General features: G+C 49.3%; 1 protein-coding gene across 1 annotated transcript in view; it reads right to left on the reverse strand.

Annotated features, from left to right (window-relative positions):
- The window catches only part of MAGI3 (membrane associated guanylate kinase, WW and PDZ domain containing 3), a 49,321-nt gene extending 31,596 nt beyond the window's left edge, over positions 1 to 17,725 (reverse strand). Inside the window, exons 1-4 of the mRNA XM_014948442.1 lie at positions 17,621 to 17,725; positions 7,454 to 7,574; positions 3,569 to 3,685; positions 1,324 to 1,443 (exon numbers count right to left, since the gene is read on the reverse strand). Coding sequence (XP_014803928.1) covers positions 1,324 to 1,443; positions 3,569 to 3,685; positions 7,454 to 7,574; positions 17,621 to 17,725 — 463 coding nt within the window. The remainder of the gene's footprint in view (positions 1 to 1,323; positions 1,444 to 3,568; positions 3,686 to 7,453; positions 7,575 to 17,620) is intronic.
- Between the last annotated feature and the right edge of the window lie 239 nt (positions 17,726 to 17,964).

The following is a 17,964-nucleotide window of genomic DNA, read 5'->3' on the forward strand; positions in this document are numbered from 1 at the left end:
AAGCAAGTGATTTTAAAACTAGAACCCTACAGTTTTCTACTGACAATAAAGCTTTGTCTAAAAATGATTTGTACTTGAGAAAAATGAACAGATTTTTACTTCAATATTTTAATCTAAAACACAAAGACCAGGAATCATCTGTTGTTTGCTGGAAAAGAATTTCAGCAATTGACCTCTCTCTTGACTGCTCATGTGATTTTTATTAGGGAATTGAGCACACAGCAAGAGAGCTTCCCAGAACTCCTGCCGGGGTCACTTCTGTTGCTGGATGTGGTTTTGACCATGTTAAAGAAAAAAAGGAAAAGAAATCCTTCTGAAAATAGGAGCGAGGGCGCGGCTGAGAGCAGTGACAGCCAGACAGAGGGGGCTGAGGAGAAATAGAACAAAAGAGCCAGTTCTGTCTCAATTTGCTTGGGCCATTTCCACAGACAGGACAATGGCACCAGAGAGCACGAGACACGTAAAACGGGGGTACAGAGCCCTTCACAGAGTTCTCTGCTTCGGATGTTTTCTAACCAAATGTATGTTAAACATAGGTAAAAATCAGGCAGGTTTATAATCTGGTAAATTCTCTTGATGAAAGCTGCACGTGCTCAGCTTTTCGGAAAATTTGGCTGTAATTTAGTTAACAACTATATCACTGAAAAACCCTTTAAACCACAGAAAGCAGAGCAGAAGCCCATCACACAGTGGCAGCTCATGACTCCAAGTAGAGCAGAGCAGGAGCCCATCACACAGTGGCAGCTCATGACTTCTCTGGACAACCAGTTCCTGAGGGTTCACTACCTTCACTGCAGTGTTTTTCCCCATCACATTTAACAAACCCAACATTGCTGCAGATTTGGACAATCTGGTCCAGCGCTGTTCAATTTTTCATTGCAAAATACTTTTTTTTTTTTCCCCTGCTGTACCAGAACTTCCCTTGCCTTCTGTCTTTTTGATGCGCACCTCTGAGAAGAACAGGGCTCTGTTCTCCAAGGCTTAAACAAAATGGACTATGAATGCCATTAAAAGACAATTCTGCCAAGCACAGAGGAACGTTTTCAGGATGCTTCCTCAAAACCACAACAGGGACAACGATCAGGTTGCACGAGGACTGGTTGAAAGGACAAGTTGTTATTTACTAGAGAGCTTCAGAAGCAGAGCACTGCTCCTCTGCACGGTACTCCGAAGATGGATTTAATATTGCTGCTCTGTGAGTTAATGGCCATCAATGGGCAGGAAAGGTGGCACCTCCTGGGTACAAGGGGCTACACTTGGACCAAGATACTGGACTCGAGCTGTGGGTCCTTACTCCTGCTCCATCAAACGTCACCAACGTACCGTCATAGGTTCCGCTCTCCAGGAGGGCTCCACTTTCTTCCAGTGCTTTAAACTGCTCCACCGGAATGAAATTATAGTCTACCCCAGGGACCTCCCCATCCCTGGGAGCCCTGGTAGTGCCTGAAAAGACAGAGAAAACACTCTTGTAAGATACCGAAGCGCTGCCCGTTTGCAGCGTGCCTGCTGCACAGCGCAGGAAAAACACTACATTTTTGAATCTTTACACAATGCTGATGTCACCCCAGAAAGACAAGGGTTAGGACACTGCTGAGCAAGTGAACAAATAATGGATACAAACTAGGCCAATAGATCGCATAGGAATGACAGCTCTGGAATTGAGGAAGGAGGAGAAAAAAAAAAAAACAACTGGGTGAGGTGGTAATTAGAGAGAATTCATTCTTATGCTCAGTGAACCAAAAAACCCGTTCTGAGGCAGCAGATGCCACCGGAGCCGGGTGACGGTGCCCAAGACTGGGGGAGTTGTGTAAGGGCCCACTGCTCCCACCGCATGCTAATCTGTAATGAGGTCTGTGGGACTCAGCACATGAGATTTTTGGGCTGCCAAATCTATAACTGTGCCAAAAGCTACTTTTTAACCTTACAATTTAGATGACAGTGCCTGGGACTGGGGGAGCTGTGTAAGAGCCTGGGCTGAAAGGGGGCTTCATCTCCCCACTGCTCCCACCGCCTGCTAATCTGTAATGAGGTCTGTGGACTCTACACATGAGATTTTTGGGCCATCAAATCTATAACTGGGCACAAAAGCTACTTTTTAACCTTACAATTTAGAGTGTAATTCATCTATACTACAAACCCCAGCTATAGGTACAGTTTCAAAGTAAATGGCTGTGTTAATGTAGAAGTTCTCCAGTGTTACATCTCCAAAACCCAGCTATAGGTACAGTTTCAAAGTAATCAGTAAATGGCTGCGTTAATGTAGAAGTTCTCCAGTGTTACATCTATAAATACAGGCCTCCCATAGTTATAACAGCTTAATTAAAGTTTTCCTAGAAAGGACTCCACTGGTTCACTACTGCCTATAACCTAACAGAATTTTAAAGGCATACATCATTTTTTTCAGGCAGCAGCATGAACAAGAGCTGCTTGTAAACAAACTGCCTTTCACTGTTATTATCTTTTAAGAAAGTCACAAACCCTTGGGCACACTCAATATAATGATGCTAAATTGAGAATGGAATTCCTGCAGCATTAATTGACCAACTTTTAAGTTTTCGGTGCAATGAGTATTTAAATGCAATTGGTGATGAGCCTCTTTAATCAGAGAACCTTTGAGACAAGGCAAAGGATGATCCTGTGGTATTTAAGAAATGAAGGGGCACAGAAGGGTGAGGGGCAGGGACAGGGCATCTGGTCACTGTCACTGCCCTGTGCTGTGCACAGTGGTTCCTCCAGGATCTGCTGGGGGAGGGGGACCCTCTGGCACCCCCAAAGCAGGGGAGCCTGGGCTGGTTGACCCGAAAGGTGCCAGCAGATCTCAGAGCAGAAGGGCTGGCACAACTGATGGGACAGGCCCAGCCAGATTCTCTGACTAATTAATTCTTGCTGTGACACTGAAGTTTGCCCATGCGCTGTTTCCTCCCCTTGTTCTTGAGCTGTGGGTTCACTCTCTCTCTTGCTGTCACCTCCTTGTCCCATCATCTCTTTGTACTATCTTCCCAGGACAAGCCAACAAGAGCTGTCCCCACCTCGGCTGTGGGTTCACTCTCTCTCTTGCTGTTACCTCCTTGTCCCATCACCTCCTTGTACTGTCTTCCAAGGACAAGCCAACAAGAGCTGTCCCCACCTCGTGTTACCACGACCCTTTGGGACCCTCTACATTGCTCTGCCCAACCATGTGGGAGCTGTGAGCTCCCTCTTGGTGCACAACCCACTGCTGACAGAAACCAGGACACCTTCATGCTGTTTGATGGTGCTGAGAAAGTTTCTTTCCCCGCGGTGGCTGTGGTTCTGACCACAACCGACAACATTCCGCTACGTAAAATGCAGATATTCCTGAAATACTCTGTGCTTTGAACACCGAGGTTTCTGCTGTGTTGTCAGTCCGTATGGGCTGTACCTTTCATTGCAACTTAAGATGTGAAACTACTCCAGCAAAGCCCTTTAGAGGAGCTCCTGCTGCGAGGTGACACTGCAGACCAGAGCAGGAGAGAAGGCATTGAATGCTCTCACGTGATGTGATCATCAGCAGGAACAGATCTCACGAGGATGATCTTTACATACTTACAAGGGATGGTTCTCAGGTAGAGATTGTCTCTGATCACTTGCTGGAGCTTATGGTCTATGGAGCCCTTCTGGAACTGGAGGCTCAAGTAGTGGCGCAGGTCCTTGTTGATGACTTTGCCTTAAAAAACAACAAACAAGAATAACTTGTAAAAATTAAGCAGGATCTTACACCAAACATGGCATTTCTCTGCTGTAAACGTTACAAAAAAACAAAAAAAGCAGCAGAAAGTGTTAGGTGGAAAATTTTTAAGGGACAAGCCATTCCAGGCTGCCGCAGCCCGGCTCCGCTGGCATAAACCGTCAGCGCCGAGCAACCGCCATCCGACCCCAGCGCCTCCCAAGCAAGACAGTGACAATACTCTGGAATTGCTTTGAAATCAATAAAAACTATTAAAATACAAAATCTGCCCCCCAAATTAAAACTCTCTACAGACAGGAAACTGCTTCAAAATATAGCAATAATATTTTTCTATTCAATTTACACCTCCTGGAGTAGGCACCTCAACTCAGTATTTCATCACATGGGAGGCCACGTTCTTGATATTATAAAAAGAAAATATTTTCTTTTTAAAAACAGTGCATGATAGAAGAGTTTTTTACAATTATTCCTTTGCAATACTTCTGTCAGGTATCATTAGTGAATCTGTCATATCAGTAGAGAACCACGGCCCCTTCAGCACACAAATAACTGAGCTCTTGTATTACAGCTTCATCCTTCTGACAGAAGGGCACAAAACAATCTTTTGTACCCTGTCATCTCTGCAGAAACACATTAAACAGGGTTCAGTGACCTTGATAAATTTAAGTTATGTACTACAGCAGAACACTCGGGGCTTTAGGGGAAAAAGACTCTTAAGTCTCTGTCTCTGGAACCCACTCGGGAGATGGGCGTGCGCTGGCGTGTCACGACACGGGGGCACACACCAGAACACATCATATGTGTCACGACACGGGGGCACACCAGGCGTGTCACGACACGGGGGCACATGCTGGAGCACACCAGGTGTGTCACGACACGGGGGCACACGTGAGAACACACCACAGCTCCATTTCAGCTGCGGCAGCACCGGGCTATGAACAATATAAACCTGCCGTGGGGGTGACTGTGAGAAGGGCTGGGACCTGGGGCTGAAAAGACCCCCCCAAAAGGCCCAGGAACGAATGGGGGGCACAGACCCACATCAGGCTTAACACAAAGCTCCCCCACTGCCTAGCCCCAGGTTACTGTACTTAGTGAAACGTCTGATTTGGAAAACACCCAACAATCCAAGACCATCAGACCCAGAAGACCCTTCCCAACACCAACCACCCTGTCCTGGTGTCCCCGATGTGTGTCACCACTACAGGGGCAGTTCCATGTTTGGGGGGTTGGCAGGTTTATACTTTCCCTTCCCGTTTTGCCATGTTAAGGGTAGACACACACTCAGACAGGTCCCAACCACCCCTTCGGCTGCCACCACTCATTAACAGCAAATTTCAGTTTGCACCCTCATCCCACCAAGCGAGACGAGGACACGCTGGAAAGGGTCTGGAAGTGACACCTCAACGACCCACCAGCCAGCTCTTCAGAGAGGCCTGCCCATGAATTAACCAAACCCAAATAAAATTACCCCAAGCCCCAAAGCAGGCAAAGAAAACACCCAGCACCCACGGGTGCCCCAGAACACGGGTGGCAGCACCCCTGTGCATGACACCAGCCCCCAGGCCCAAAGGGCTCTGCTCACACCCTGCTTCAACACTGCCATTTCTTTGAAAATTGTCCAGAAGCATCAAGAACCTGAGACAACCCTGAGACACCACCCTCCCAGTCCCCCAGGAGTGACAGAGGACACACAGCCAGCCCCCTGACACCACGGGGACAGCAGTGTCCCCAGCCCCAGCCCCTGTTGCTCCCTGGCCCGTGTTCCCGGCCGTGACGGCAGCGACCCCGGCTCGATTCCCTGCTCTGCCATCATGAGGTGTTCTTTACAGAGCTTTGGATTCCCTTCCTGCAGCATAACGAGCAAAACATGTCATGGAAAATGAAAACAAATGGTGTAATCTCCAGCAAGAGAAATATTTTCCATTTGTTACTACTTTATTGTTTGTGGACAAGATGGTTTCTCAACCTTAAAAAATGTTTTCCCCCTGAGATGGTCCATCCATCTCCCTGTCAGAGGCAGGTCTGTAGCTGGGCTGGCAGTGGCTGATGGCACCGGGGCAGATCATGCCCACACCTCACCCCGGCGGTGACTCCGGCTCTTTGCTGCCTTCAGAGAGATGCACCTCGGAAAAACTTGGCAAGAGGTGGAGAGCTGCACTGGATGTGGAGTTACAGAGACTTAATTTAATCACTGATCCTACCCTCTCCCTGTTTTAAAACTTAAAAGCTCATAAACCCTTTTCAATGGATATCAACTCAGTCCAAAAAAAAGTAAAAGCCGAGCTGCTGCTAAGGACGCTGAGGGGTTAATCTTAACATCAAAAACCTTAAAGACTGGACTGTGCTCTGAGAGCAGGATGACTACACTGCAGATTGAAAGGATTGCCCGGGGAAAACAGAAGGGAGTCAGAGAGAAGAGCGGGCAGAAAGTCCCAGGGAGGATGGGGTGCGTTGGAAAGCACAAAACCCAAGTGATGGTGATGGTGAGGGAGCTGCAGGCAACGCCAGAGCTCGCTCTGACGCAAAAGCCACATATTTCCCCCGCAGGAGCTGAACATGCTCCTTTACGTTGTCTCACGCAGGCTTATAGGAGAACCTCGTGTACGAGACTCTCCGAAAGTCTGGTGTTTGCTGTGCTGCTGTCTCTGACGGGTGACACACGCAACAGCCACCAGTCAAGAGCAATAATGTACTTCAGACCGTGCAGGTTCTGCAAGATGAACAGGCACAAGGCTCTCGTTTTCAGTTTTAATTTAAATTAACCACAAAAGAGCTGTTTAAAGGAGGATATGCATGGTGCAGCTGGGTAAGGAACACCAAGAGGCTGGAGGAGGAGAAAAGGCTGAAGCAGCACCCCAGGGAAACGGTGTGTGAGGGGCAGGGGGCAGGGTGAGCGACACAGACATCACAAAACAGGGCTGTGGCTTTCATTTCTCATCACACCACACACCGCAAGGGTGAAGTTGCCTTTGCTGCTGTACCCAAGGAGGATGAAGATGGCTATTTATACATCAAACCTGTCATAGAAACGCTGCAGCACATACTGCTGCTGCAGAGAGCCCCGTCCTGCCACGGTGCTACCACAGCTCAGCACCACCAAGTCCATTTCTGAATCAGCAACGTTGGTAAAAGAGCAGATGCAAAGTTTAAATATGCAAGTAGGTTCTAAGCATTCAATCTGTGAAGATTTTCTGCTGCTGCCCAACAACGTCACAGCAAAATAATGTGACAAGTGCATCTGGCTAATGCTGCCAGCCCATGGAGGGGCTGTGACATCCCCCATGAGTCGCTCTAAAGACCAGGGGGAAAATCTCCGTTTTTTACCCCCGTTCCACACAGACAGACACAGGGGGCACCTCGCTGGAGGTAGGGCCGATGGCACCCACTGATGGCAACCACTGCGGGGTCCTGGGAGCTCCACGGCCACCACCTCCTGGGGACGGGGCTGTCCCCTGCTGAGGGGTGAACCAAGTAGAGGGCGTTTGTCTTTCAGGCTTTTTGAAAAATACTGTTAATTAGAAAAGCAATTTTTCAAAGTAGCAGCTTATTAAAAGCATATGGCTTTCCCCATTAAACGATGTAATTCATTACCGGGGCTTTCACTGCAGCTTTTTGCACAAACCCGTGTTTGAAGGGAAGAGATGTGAAAGGGAAGGGTTTGCACACCCTGGTTCCCGGAGCGGGGTCTCTGCCCAGGGCTGGGGGGGGGACGGGACAGGTCCCGCTCGCCCGGGAGCCCCGCACCGCTCCCCCCGGAGCCGCCGGTCCCGCCAGCGGCGATGCCGGTCCCGCGGCGTCTGCCGCCCCCTCCCGGGCCGGGCGCCGTGCGGAGCCGGCGGGGGGGACACGGAGAGATGCGGATCCTCTGAGGGACACGGAGAGACGCGGATCCTCCGGGGGGACACGGAGAGATGCGGACCCAAACCCCCCCGCACTCACTCCCCAGGAGCGGCAGAAACAGCATCTGCCCCTGACCACGGCAATCCCAGGTGAAACTCCCCAGGAAGGGCTAACACAGCCCAGGGGTGGCTTTGATGGAAACAGCTAAACCAGGAATTATCAGGGTTCATCAAGTAAAAAATGGTTACTGTTTAATTAAAACTCAGCTATCAATAGAGAGAGTCAGAGACCTTTGAGGGGAGTGAGCAAAAGCTGTGTAAGGAAAGGCCCAGCCACAGGAACCAGAGATGCTGCCTCAGGAAAGCGGTGGTACAGAATCACAGAATCTTCTAGGTTGGAAGGGACCTTAAAGATCATCTTGTCCAACCATCAACCTAATTTTGACAAAAATAGACACCCACACAACAAACAAGGAGCATCATCACTAAACCATTTCCTCTTGTCCTGTCGCCTGTGACTTGAGAAAAGAGACCGACCCCCATCTCTCTACACCCTCCTTTCAGGGAGTTGTAGAGAGCAATAAGGTCTCCCCTCAGCCTCCTCTTCTCCAGGCTGAATAACCCCAGTTCCCTCAGCCTCTCCTCAGGAGACTTGTGCTCCAGACCCCAATGATGATTTAACCCAAGTTCTGGATCTGAGCACTGGTGTTCACTGAACACGGATCCCCGTGCCCGGCCCGGGGAGCAGACAGAGCCTGGCAGGGTCACAGAGCCCGGCAGGGTCACAGAGCCCAGTCCTCACTGCAGCGCTGCCCACCCAGCAAACACCCCCCTCCCCGGTGCAAAAAACATGGGGGAGGATCAAATTATTCCAATTAAAGACGAAAGAGACAGCATCATTTTGAGGACGTCCGACCCACTCCGCAGGGGTAGTGTTCCCCACTTGTGGGGCAGAAGCCCTGATGGATTACTGTGCAAAGGCTGCTTTGCCATGGGGAAGAAGAGGGGACCATGTTGGAGGAGGGCTGAGCCGGGGGCTCCGGGGACACGCTCCCACCCAACGCCTCCCAACACTCCTCCAGGCCACGTAGGCAAGAACCTCGGCTTGGTCCCTGCCCGCTTTGGAGAGGAGCTGCCCGGGAAGATTGAGGCCAGTGAAGAAGCTGAGATGGTGACCATGTCTGGGCCATCCCTCTGGGATCCTGGCCGCCTTACGGGCTGTGCTCGGGCTAACTGCTGCGTCCTCAGAGAGCAATCAAGCTCCCCCTCAGGTGGGGCTTCACTGTTTAAGAGACAAGAAAGTAAGAGTAAGAAAGAGGTGGTGTAAGAGTAAGAAAAGGGTGGTGTCCAGCTCACACAACTCAATAAGCATCTACACGGTCGGCAATTACCGGCTGCTTTGGAGCCAAGTCGCAGCGAGGATGTTCAAAAGGCCAGAAGCAGATAATCACCTCAGGAATGTGACATGTACGCTGCTCCTTTGCCTTTTAATGAGACTCAAACAGCGGTAGGTCCACACTGCTCTGCTCCCCAAGTCTAAATTAATCACGTCTTTTGATTGCCAGATCCCACATCAGAAAAGGCCAACCACCGACTAATTCAGTTGAGATTCTCCAAGGGCCACAGTGGGCAGGTCCCTGGTGAGACACCCCAAGGGCGTCCTGATCTGCTGCATCACGGGGAGGGAGCGGCGTCGGTCCCCGAGCAGCAATCTGTCACCAGCCACAGACCTCCCTGACACTGAGCAGAACGGACACGGCAAAGAATGAAACTGGAGTGCCTAGAACAAACGTGGGAGAAGAGCCAAATACATTAGCAGCTTATTTTTGGATGTGAAATGCAAATGATGTCTTTTACAAAAACAAAATCAAAAACACCCTTAGATTATTAAAGGGCACGAAAAAGAGCAGAAATCCATTTCGATCTGGCCACAATAACTCCTCACCTTCCCCCTCGGGCAGGGTCACTGGTCGGGCTTTGGGCTGAGACCAACGGACAGGAACCAAATTCTTCTGAAATCAGGGCCACTGTCACCAGTGGGGGAATGGGGAAGGGCCTGGGAGGGCTGTTTGGGAGGGAAGGGAGGTCCTGAGGCTGAGCAGGTGATGAGCAGAGACAGAACTGAACTGGACTCCTTGGGGATACGGACAGGTATCAAAGGAAGAATCAGATTCAGAATAATGCTGCAGGGAGAAAATATTTTTAAAATACGTTTTAAAATTCCTCAGTAAGGGGTCTCACAAAAGCTTTCAAATATTCATTAACAGAATCTCACTAAAGCCTGCTGGGCTGTGGGAATTTCTCACTACTAAATGTCTGCAGAGAATTAATTATTTGACTGAAGACAGGGACAGCAGAGCTGTTTTTATTACACCATGTTGCACTTGGCAAGTTACACGAGTGTCCCCCAAAACACTCAGACATTAAACTCTGGGGACCAGAGCCATTGTCACAGGGTGAGCACCAGCAGGAAGGGCAGAGACAGCCTGGGTTCAGGTGATGGATGCCCAGGGACAGGCAAGAGCCTCCATCCATCACCCATCGGCACCGGCATGGAGAGCAGTGAGGGGCAGGGATGCAGCCTCACGTGGAGAATCCCCATCAGCCTCCTTACCCAGTGCTGGAAGTTATTCCAGCATCTGGAGAAAACATGTTATAACAAAGAAAATAAGAGTATTCGAGAAATTATCAAAACTTTCAGATAAAGGACAACTCGAGAGGAGTCCTTTACACCATTCTTCCCTAGAGATGAGCTTTTGCACCCAGCGCTGCCGAGCACATCCCAGTGCTCCAAAAGCTCGGAGGAGATTGCCATCCATTTATTTCATTGAATTATTTACCCTCTGCATGTCAGCGTCCTGCAGAGACCGATCCAGGGGGGACTCAGCCTCAGGGTGGGTTCTTGCAGGAGAACCCTACCTGCTCTGCTCACGCTGTCCTGCCCAGCATGTCTAATAAATACTGAAGAACCAGGCACATTGCTATGCATAAGAGACTGATTTTGCAACCCCTCCCCACCACCCCAAGGTGCAGAGCAGGGACCCCAGGCCGGGGGGTGCAGGGGGCAGTCCCAGAGCAGCGGCACAGAAAGGAGCAGGACCAGAGAGAACTCACCGAGGAGCAGCAGGACCTGCCCCGGCAGCACAGGAAGGGATTTAATTCCTCCAAGTAAGCACAGAAAGGAGCGGGACCGGAGAGACCTCACCGAGGAGCAGCGGGAGCACAGGAAGGGATTTAATTCCTCCAAGTAACACAATTAATCCCTAAACTTTTAACTTTGCAGTAGCAAATCTTGTTTCTTTGTACTGCCAAGAAATCAGGGTGCAGAGCATCTGCCAATCGCCACGCTGCGAAAGAAGGGTTGTTAAGGGGCTAAATGTTACTAGTGTCAATCTTCTTTAAAGAAAATTGAATTAAGGATCTTTCATGTAGCTGCACTATGGCTGTATCATTAACGATATTCTGCAAAGTCACAAGAAGTAAAGGGTAAGTACATCAGATTTCATCTAATTACATTAACATGATAGAGACAGAACAATTCACAGAAGAATTTACATAGGGTCTATTGTACAGAAAAAATCTCAAAGCACTTCATAGTCACAATAATCCATTAAAGCAGATTCACTTACTAGCTGAAAGCTGAAAAATATTAGAAAGTCTTACTTTGAAAGGCTTGTTTAAAAGTAGTTTGTTACACATTGATCAATAAATTCTTGGTTACATATTCTTATTTATGGCAATTATGGTATAGATAAGGCTTACAGTATTAATAAATCATTTACCATAGCATTCCCAAACACTAGCAGTGTGTTTTACAGAACTTCTGAAATAAATGAAGAACTGTTTATCCAGATTTAAGGTTGATAGAAACCTCCTTACAGTATGTACATCCCACATCACGTTTGGGATGATCTTATTTTTGTTAGTAATGCAAAATACACTCAGAAAACACCAAGAACCGTCAGTTTTGACTTTTTAAACCTACAGATTTAGGAGATTGCTCATTCCTAAAAATGCTCAAAGGGATGATCAACACAAGCCTTTACAGGGTGATGCCTTCAGATCTTCAGTCCAGGTGGGGACTGATTCAGGGAGACAAAGCTGCTCGTTCCTCACTCTGGAACATCACGACACAGTCCCCTGCACTGTTTGCTTGGGATCTCATGGGGCTGAAAATGTTCTACAAATAACCACGCCATCTTACTGTTGGTAAATGTATGCAAAAATAATTTGGCTTTGTGTTTGCATATGAACATCATCATTAAAGTATTTCAAGCTTTGACGATAACTAAAATATGCTTTGGAAGGCATATCCCCAAACAACCTTTAAGAAATACAAAAGCACTGGCAAATAGTGCGCAGTTTATTCTGAAAAACACTTGGAGCTGAGAAGGACGAGAGATGAAACGCAAACAGTGGGAGCCTGTATGCCATCCCCCAGGTTTTTATTTTTGGCAACACAGAAACAGCAAAGTCAACCGTAACAGAAGCCTCTGGATGGTGAGCATCCATGGCTGGGGTCTGCATCTACCAGGAAAAAAAATAATCTATTGTTTAGTGCAGAAGGAGGAGGAAAACATTGGCAGAGCAGAGACGGTGTTTAGATGGAGTCTTTGGGTGCCATTTGGTCGGTGTATGAAAATAACACTTGTTACCCAACTAAGAATTGCCTCCGTTTGCAAATAGAGGCATCACAGTTGGCTGAATATTGGAAGTGAAGAGTAAGGATCCAGCACTGTGAAATCAAGGGGTTTTTAACAGAAGAAAGAACCACTTTCTACCACCTTCCCTGAGGCTCATCCCCCCAGCTCCAGAGCCCCAAATGTCTCTGGGCAGGGGGGAACACTCCCCGGCACCCACGGTGGGCAGCTCCTGTCTATAACCACAACCAACATCTTTTCTTTACAGTATCTGAAAGCTAAAGCACTTAGTGGATGTACCAGGACTGGCACAGGGCACGGGCAGCACCAGTCCAGCCCTGGTGCAAGGTCTGGGCTGCGGGGGCTGGAGAAGCAAGACTCCAGACAAACTGCACCCTGGAAGCCTCTGCCACTGCCAGGCTTAAGGCAAAGCGAAGGATCTACAGGAAAGCACCACCTGTGAGCCCGAAACACCTCACAAAACAAAACTTAGGTTGGCAAAGTCTAACTGTGCCTCTCAAAGAGAGAGCCATAAAGCACGAGGGGCACCAGGGCTTTGCTGTCACGACAGCAGCTGAACCCAACGTGAGCAGGGTCTGATGGAACCGCTGCGCAGGGACGGAGCTGCTCGGTGACACCAACGGGCTCAAACACGTTCAAAGAGAGCGTTACAACAACCCCAAGGGTCAAAAACAACAATTAGAATTTGTAATATGCAAACTTGTTAAAAAAAATTAAAAATATAGGGGTGTTTTAATAACAGCACTTCATTAAGGCTTCCTAATTAAGCACTCGGTCCCTTGCTGAGTGTCAGTGACTGTGCAACTCCCTGCACCTACCGAGGCTTCGGGCACGAGGAGTATCTGCAGCTGCAATGCTTGTGCTGTGAAGCCCAATACAGACACCAGAGCCGTGAAATCAGGGTCCTCTGTAGCTGCCATAGGTCATAATAACACAGAAAACATTTCATCTGCTCTTAATTGGGCAGATACACAAGTGGAACACTCCAAACAAAGATAAGTAACCCAAACAACAGAGGTGATTTTCCTGGGATAACTACAGCTTGCTTTTCCCAAGTTACACACAGCCTTCACTCATCCCCTTAGATCTACAATGTGACATTTCAGTTTATTCACACCAGAGAAAATGATTTAGTGAGACAGGAAACAAATCAATTTGGTCGAGAAAGCGCAATTAACATACACAAGCGAACAAAATGTTACTCGAGTCCCCAAACTGTTCTAATATTAATGCTTCCCTTTGATAATCCGCAGCTAATGGGTAAATCCAAACTCCAACATTTAGTAAGTTTTGTTCCGACGTCCCAGCCCGGTGTGGGGCTCACGGGGGGCACCGGTGCAGGGAGACCCACTGTGGGTCTGGCAAAGGCTGCCTGTCCCCTCTGGCTGTGTCACAACTCACCCCGGCCTCAGTGCAGGGCTCCTCGGGGTGACACATCTCACCACAGCCCCGAGAGGAACGTTCTGGCAGCCACGCTGTGTTACACAAGCCATTTCATCTGCTCGGCACTTGGCGCTGCTTTCCCAGCATAAGGGTACACACTCACATGCCAAGACCCTTCTTTTCTCTTTTTTTTTTTTTTTCCTCCTTATTTTTGAGCACTCTGATTAGAATAGAAGTTATGCAAATCACAGACAGGTTTATTTTTAGCCTGCTTTCCATAGGAAGCAAGACATGCAATTACACCCTGCATAATTTCGAGGCCCACTAACCTATTTCAGCCAGTGTTTGGCAGAGCAGGAGCCTGACAGACGCTGTGTTCACCAAGATGCTGGGTGTCTGCTCTCCTGGGACAGGATGAGCTTCTCGGGGGACCAGCCACCAGGGCACAGAGGATGTCACAGCAAAGACATCCTTCAGCGGTGCCCGGCAGCGCAAGGTCCATTGCAGCTGGAGCCATAAACCCAGTTTGCACAACAGCAAACCGGGCTCTCAAACACGGGACACATCCCAAACATCCCCCCCTTGGCATCACTCCGGCTCTCAAACAGGGGAAGGACATGTCCCAAACATCCCCCCTTGGCATCACTCTGGCTCTCAAACAGGGGACACATCCCAAAAATTGTCCCAAACACCCCCACTTGGCATCACTCCGGCTCTCAAACAGGGGACACATCCCAAAAATCCCCACTCGGCATCGCTGTAAAGCACAGCGATCATTTCCAATGCACACAACGTGGTTCACTCCCCATGGGAACACCATCGACAGGCTCTCTGGGGACCCACAGCCCTGTGGGGCAGGGACCCCCCCCCCAGCACTGGGCACAGGGAACGGAGCAGCTCCTGCTCCGGGGAACAGTCATTATGCAGTTTTTATGAAGGAGTTAGAGCTTCTCAAACCGGCTTTTCAAGGCGCTGGGGAAGTCCCGGCGCTCCCAGAGACAGCCGCAGCATTCCCCATCCAGAGGAGAGCCACCAAGCTGGTGAGGGGTCTGGAGAACAAGTCCTATGAGGAGAGGCTGAGGGAACTAGGCATGTTTAGTTTGGAGAAGAGGAGGCTGAGGGGAGACCTCATTGCCCTCTACAACTACCTGAAAAGAGGTTGTAGAGAGGCAGGTGTTGGCCTCTTCTCCCAAAGGACAAACGACAAGACCAGAGGAAATGGTCTGAAGTTGGGGCAGGGGAGATTTAGATTAGATATTAGAAAGAATTACTTTACTGAGAGGGTGGTCAGGTACTGGAACAGCCTGCCCAGGAAGGTGGTGGAGTCACCATCCCTGGAGGTATTTAAGAAACGTAGAGACATGGCTCTTCAGGGCATGCTCTAGTGCCCAAGGTTATTGATTTATGGCGAGGTGTTGAGTGTGGGGTTTAGTTGGTGGGTGTGGTGTTTTTGGTGGGCGTTTGGTGGTTTTTTTTTTTGTTTGTTTATTTGTTTTTTGTGGTTGGACTCTATGATCTCAGAGGTCCCTTCCAACCACTAAGATTCTGTGATTCCAATCCCGGGGACAGCCCGCGCTGGGCCAGGGGGGCAGGGAATGGGAGCTGTGGGTCAGAGCCGAGCCTTGTGCTCTCGGGGACCCCCAGCACTCAAACACCAACACCCGAGTGCCAGGTGTTGTGCAGGAGGGAGCACCCATCACCCCTCACACCCAACAACCCACCGCCTTCACCCCACCAACTCCCTCCTGCCGGAACGCCGTTTTCAAGGGAACTCATGTTTGTGGTGCTGCTGTTGAAGCAATCACAGAGGAAAGAGCATTTCCCTATAGTTAAGTTAATCATCATGTAATATTAAAAATGAAAGGAATTTATCTTTTCCCTTGCACAGCACATCCTATTATTTCATCACTATTCATTTCGTAAGATTTATTTTCGGTTATGGCACGCAGGATTTTCAATTAAATATGAAATAGTGCTTTCTCTGTGAAGAGAAAGTGTGAAGAGCTGGATGCCAGCAAAGCAGAACGGCTCAGCCTTTGGGATTCAGCTGCTTCCAAGCGAAGTACGAGTGAGAACTGGCATTTCCCTGGCAGTGTCAGCACCCTCTCCCCTGCAGGAGCCCAGCTCCGTGGCCAGTGCCCACCCAGCAGCTCCCCAGTGGTGGGACCCATCCCCACCAACAGCTACGGCTTGTTCAGAAGAGCTGTCAGGAGCCACTGTGTGCTCACCTCTGGGGCTTGGCCTATTAATTGAAATGTCTAACAAGCTCAGGCAGCCGAGGCTGATGTACTCCTCCTCCTCCTCCTTCCTTGAGCTCCAGGAGCAGCAGGGTCAGGCAGGTACCAGGGGTCTGAAACTGCTGCAAGTGTTTGCAACAGCCGTGTGTTTGGGGCTCCCCAATTCAAGAGGGACAGGGAACTACTGGAAAGAGTCCAGCAAAGGGCAACAAAGATGATTCAAGGATTGGAGCATCTCCCTTATGAAGAAAGGCTGAGAGAGCTGGGACTCTTTGGTCTGGAGAAGAGAAGGCTGAGGGGAGACCTTATCAATGCCTACAAGTATCTCAAGGGAGGGTTGAAGGAGGAGGGAGCCAGACTCTTTTCAGCAGTTGCCAGTGAGAGGACGAGGGGCAACGGGCACAAGTTGGAACAGAAGAGGTTCCACTCAAATATGAGAAAAAATTCTTCACAGTGAGGGTGACAGAGCCCTGGAACAGGCTGCCCAGGGAGGTCGTGGAGTCCCCTTATTTTGAGATTTTCAAGACCTACCTGGATGCAGCCCTGAGTAACATGCTCTGAAAAGTTCTAGGCAATCCTGCTTCAGCAGGGGAGTTGAACTAGATGATCTCTATGGTCCCTTCCAACTCTAAAAATTCAGTGAAATCCAGTGAAAAGTGCCTGCCTGTCCCAGCTCCCGGGCACCCGCGGACCCCGCAGCTCCTGCCCGTGCCCAGCACCGAGTTGGGGAAGAGTTTAACATTTGGGGAGCTCCTGCCCATACCTGCCATGGGGGTGCCACCCGACCAAAGGTGCCTGCCCCCTCCGAAAAGTGGCACCAGGGGGTTGAGACGTGCTTTGTCCCAAGAGGGTCCCGGGGCAGGACGGGGCTGGGTGACAAGGGTGGGGTGACGAGGGACAGCCGGGCTTTAACGAGGTGTCATGGAGATAAGAGAGTGCATTATCAACCCCACTTGAAATGCAATTATGAAACCACCCATTTGCAGCAGCGATTCAGCCAATGCAGTATTTTAGCAGATGAGCCTGCTCTGAAGTATAAGCTTCATTAGGCTTTAGCTGATTACATCTCCTGTCCTAAACGATTGTTCATCATTTATTTTTATGGTCATGCAGGCAGAGAATTTGCAACATAAAGTAGGAATCACTATGTTGATGCAAAACAATGCAGTAGCTTTAAATTTACAGGAAGACTTACAATTTACTAAGAAAATTTGCATCATCATTGTTCCCACTCTAAAATGTTCCATAAATTAGTGTTTGGACCCGGAGGGACTCAGAAAAGAATGTGGGTGAACTAAAAGTCATTTAGTAAATCCAACAGTCGAGCAATTCCTATCCTACAGATTAAGCACACAAAAAATCACAAAAATAGACTCAACTCCATCTAAGAACAAAGCTCAGCTATTACATCCCTACAAAAATGGCTTATATACCAAAATGTACCATTATTATAACCTACTTAGATATTATTTTCTCTCTAGGGCAACACTAGTAGCAGTAAAAAATTAAAAAGATTGAGTTGCGCTGCGTCCATTTGAATCCAGACTGCAATGTTCGCCTTTTTCCCCTAAAAATTATCTACTGAACTGAGAGTTATTTGAGTTTTTACTCTCCTGATTTAGTTTAATGGCGAGTGGTAAGAAAGAGGAAAGCAGATGGGAACACGCCGGCTGGTGCAGAGCCCCACTGAGGGGCCAGTGCTGGCCCTGGGGGGAGCCCACCTTGCCCAGGCACCGGGCTGCTGCTGGGTGAGCCACGGGCACTGGGGGGGACACACTGGGGGGGACACACTGGGGGGGACGGGTCCAGAGATGATGCCGACTCCACGATGTAGAGGGTGTTGGTGGAACGAGACCCCATGATGGGTAGCACAGCCCCCAGTGTCACCACGGCCATCACCCCGAGTCCCCAACACACTGGGGGGACACACAGTGCTGGGAACGGGTCCAGAGATGATGCCGACTCCATGATGTAGAGGGTGTTGGTGGAACAAGACCCACGATGGGCAGCGTAGCCCCTGGTGTCACCACGGCCATCACCCCGAGTCCCCAAACTGAAACACCATCACTGGAGGAACAACCAAACTCCCTACAGCCACATCTGACCTGAGCACTTCCTGGGAACCAGCGACTGAT

The sequence above is a fragment of the Calidris pugnax genome, unplaced genomic scaffold, assembly GCF_001431845.1.
Source record: "Calidris pugnax isolate Ruff unplaced genomic scaffold, ASM143184v1 scaffold91, whole genome shotgun sequence".
NCBI classification, from domain to species: domain Eukaryota; kingdom Metazoa; phylum Chordata; class Aves; order Charadriiformes; family Scolopacidae; genus Calidris; species Calidris pugnax.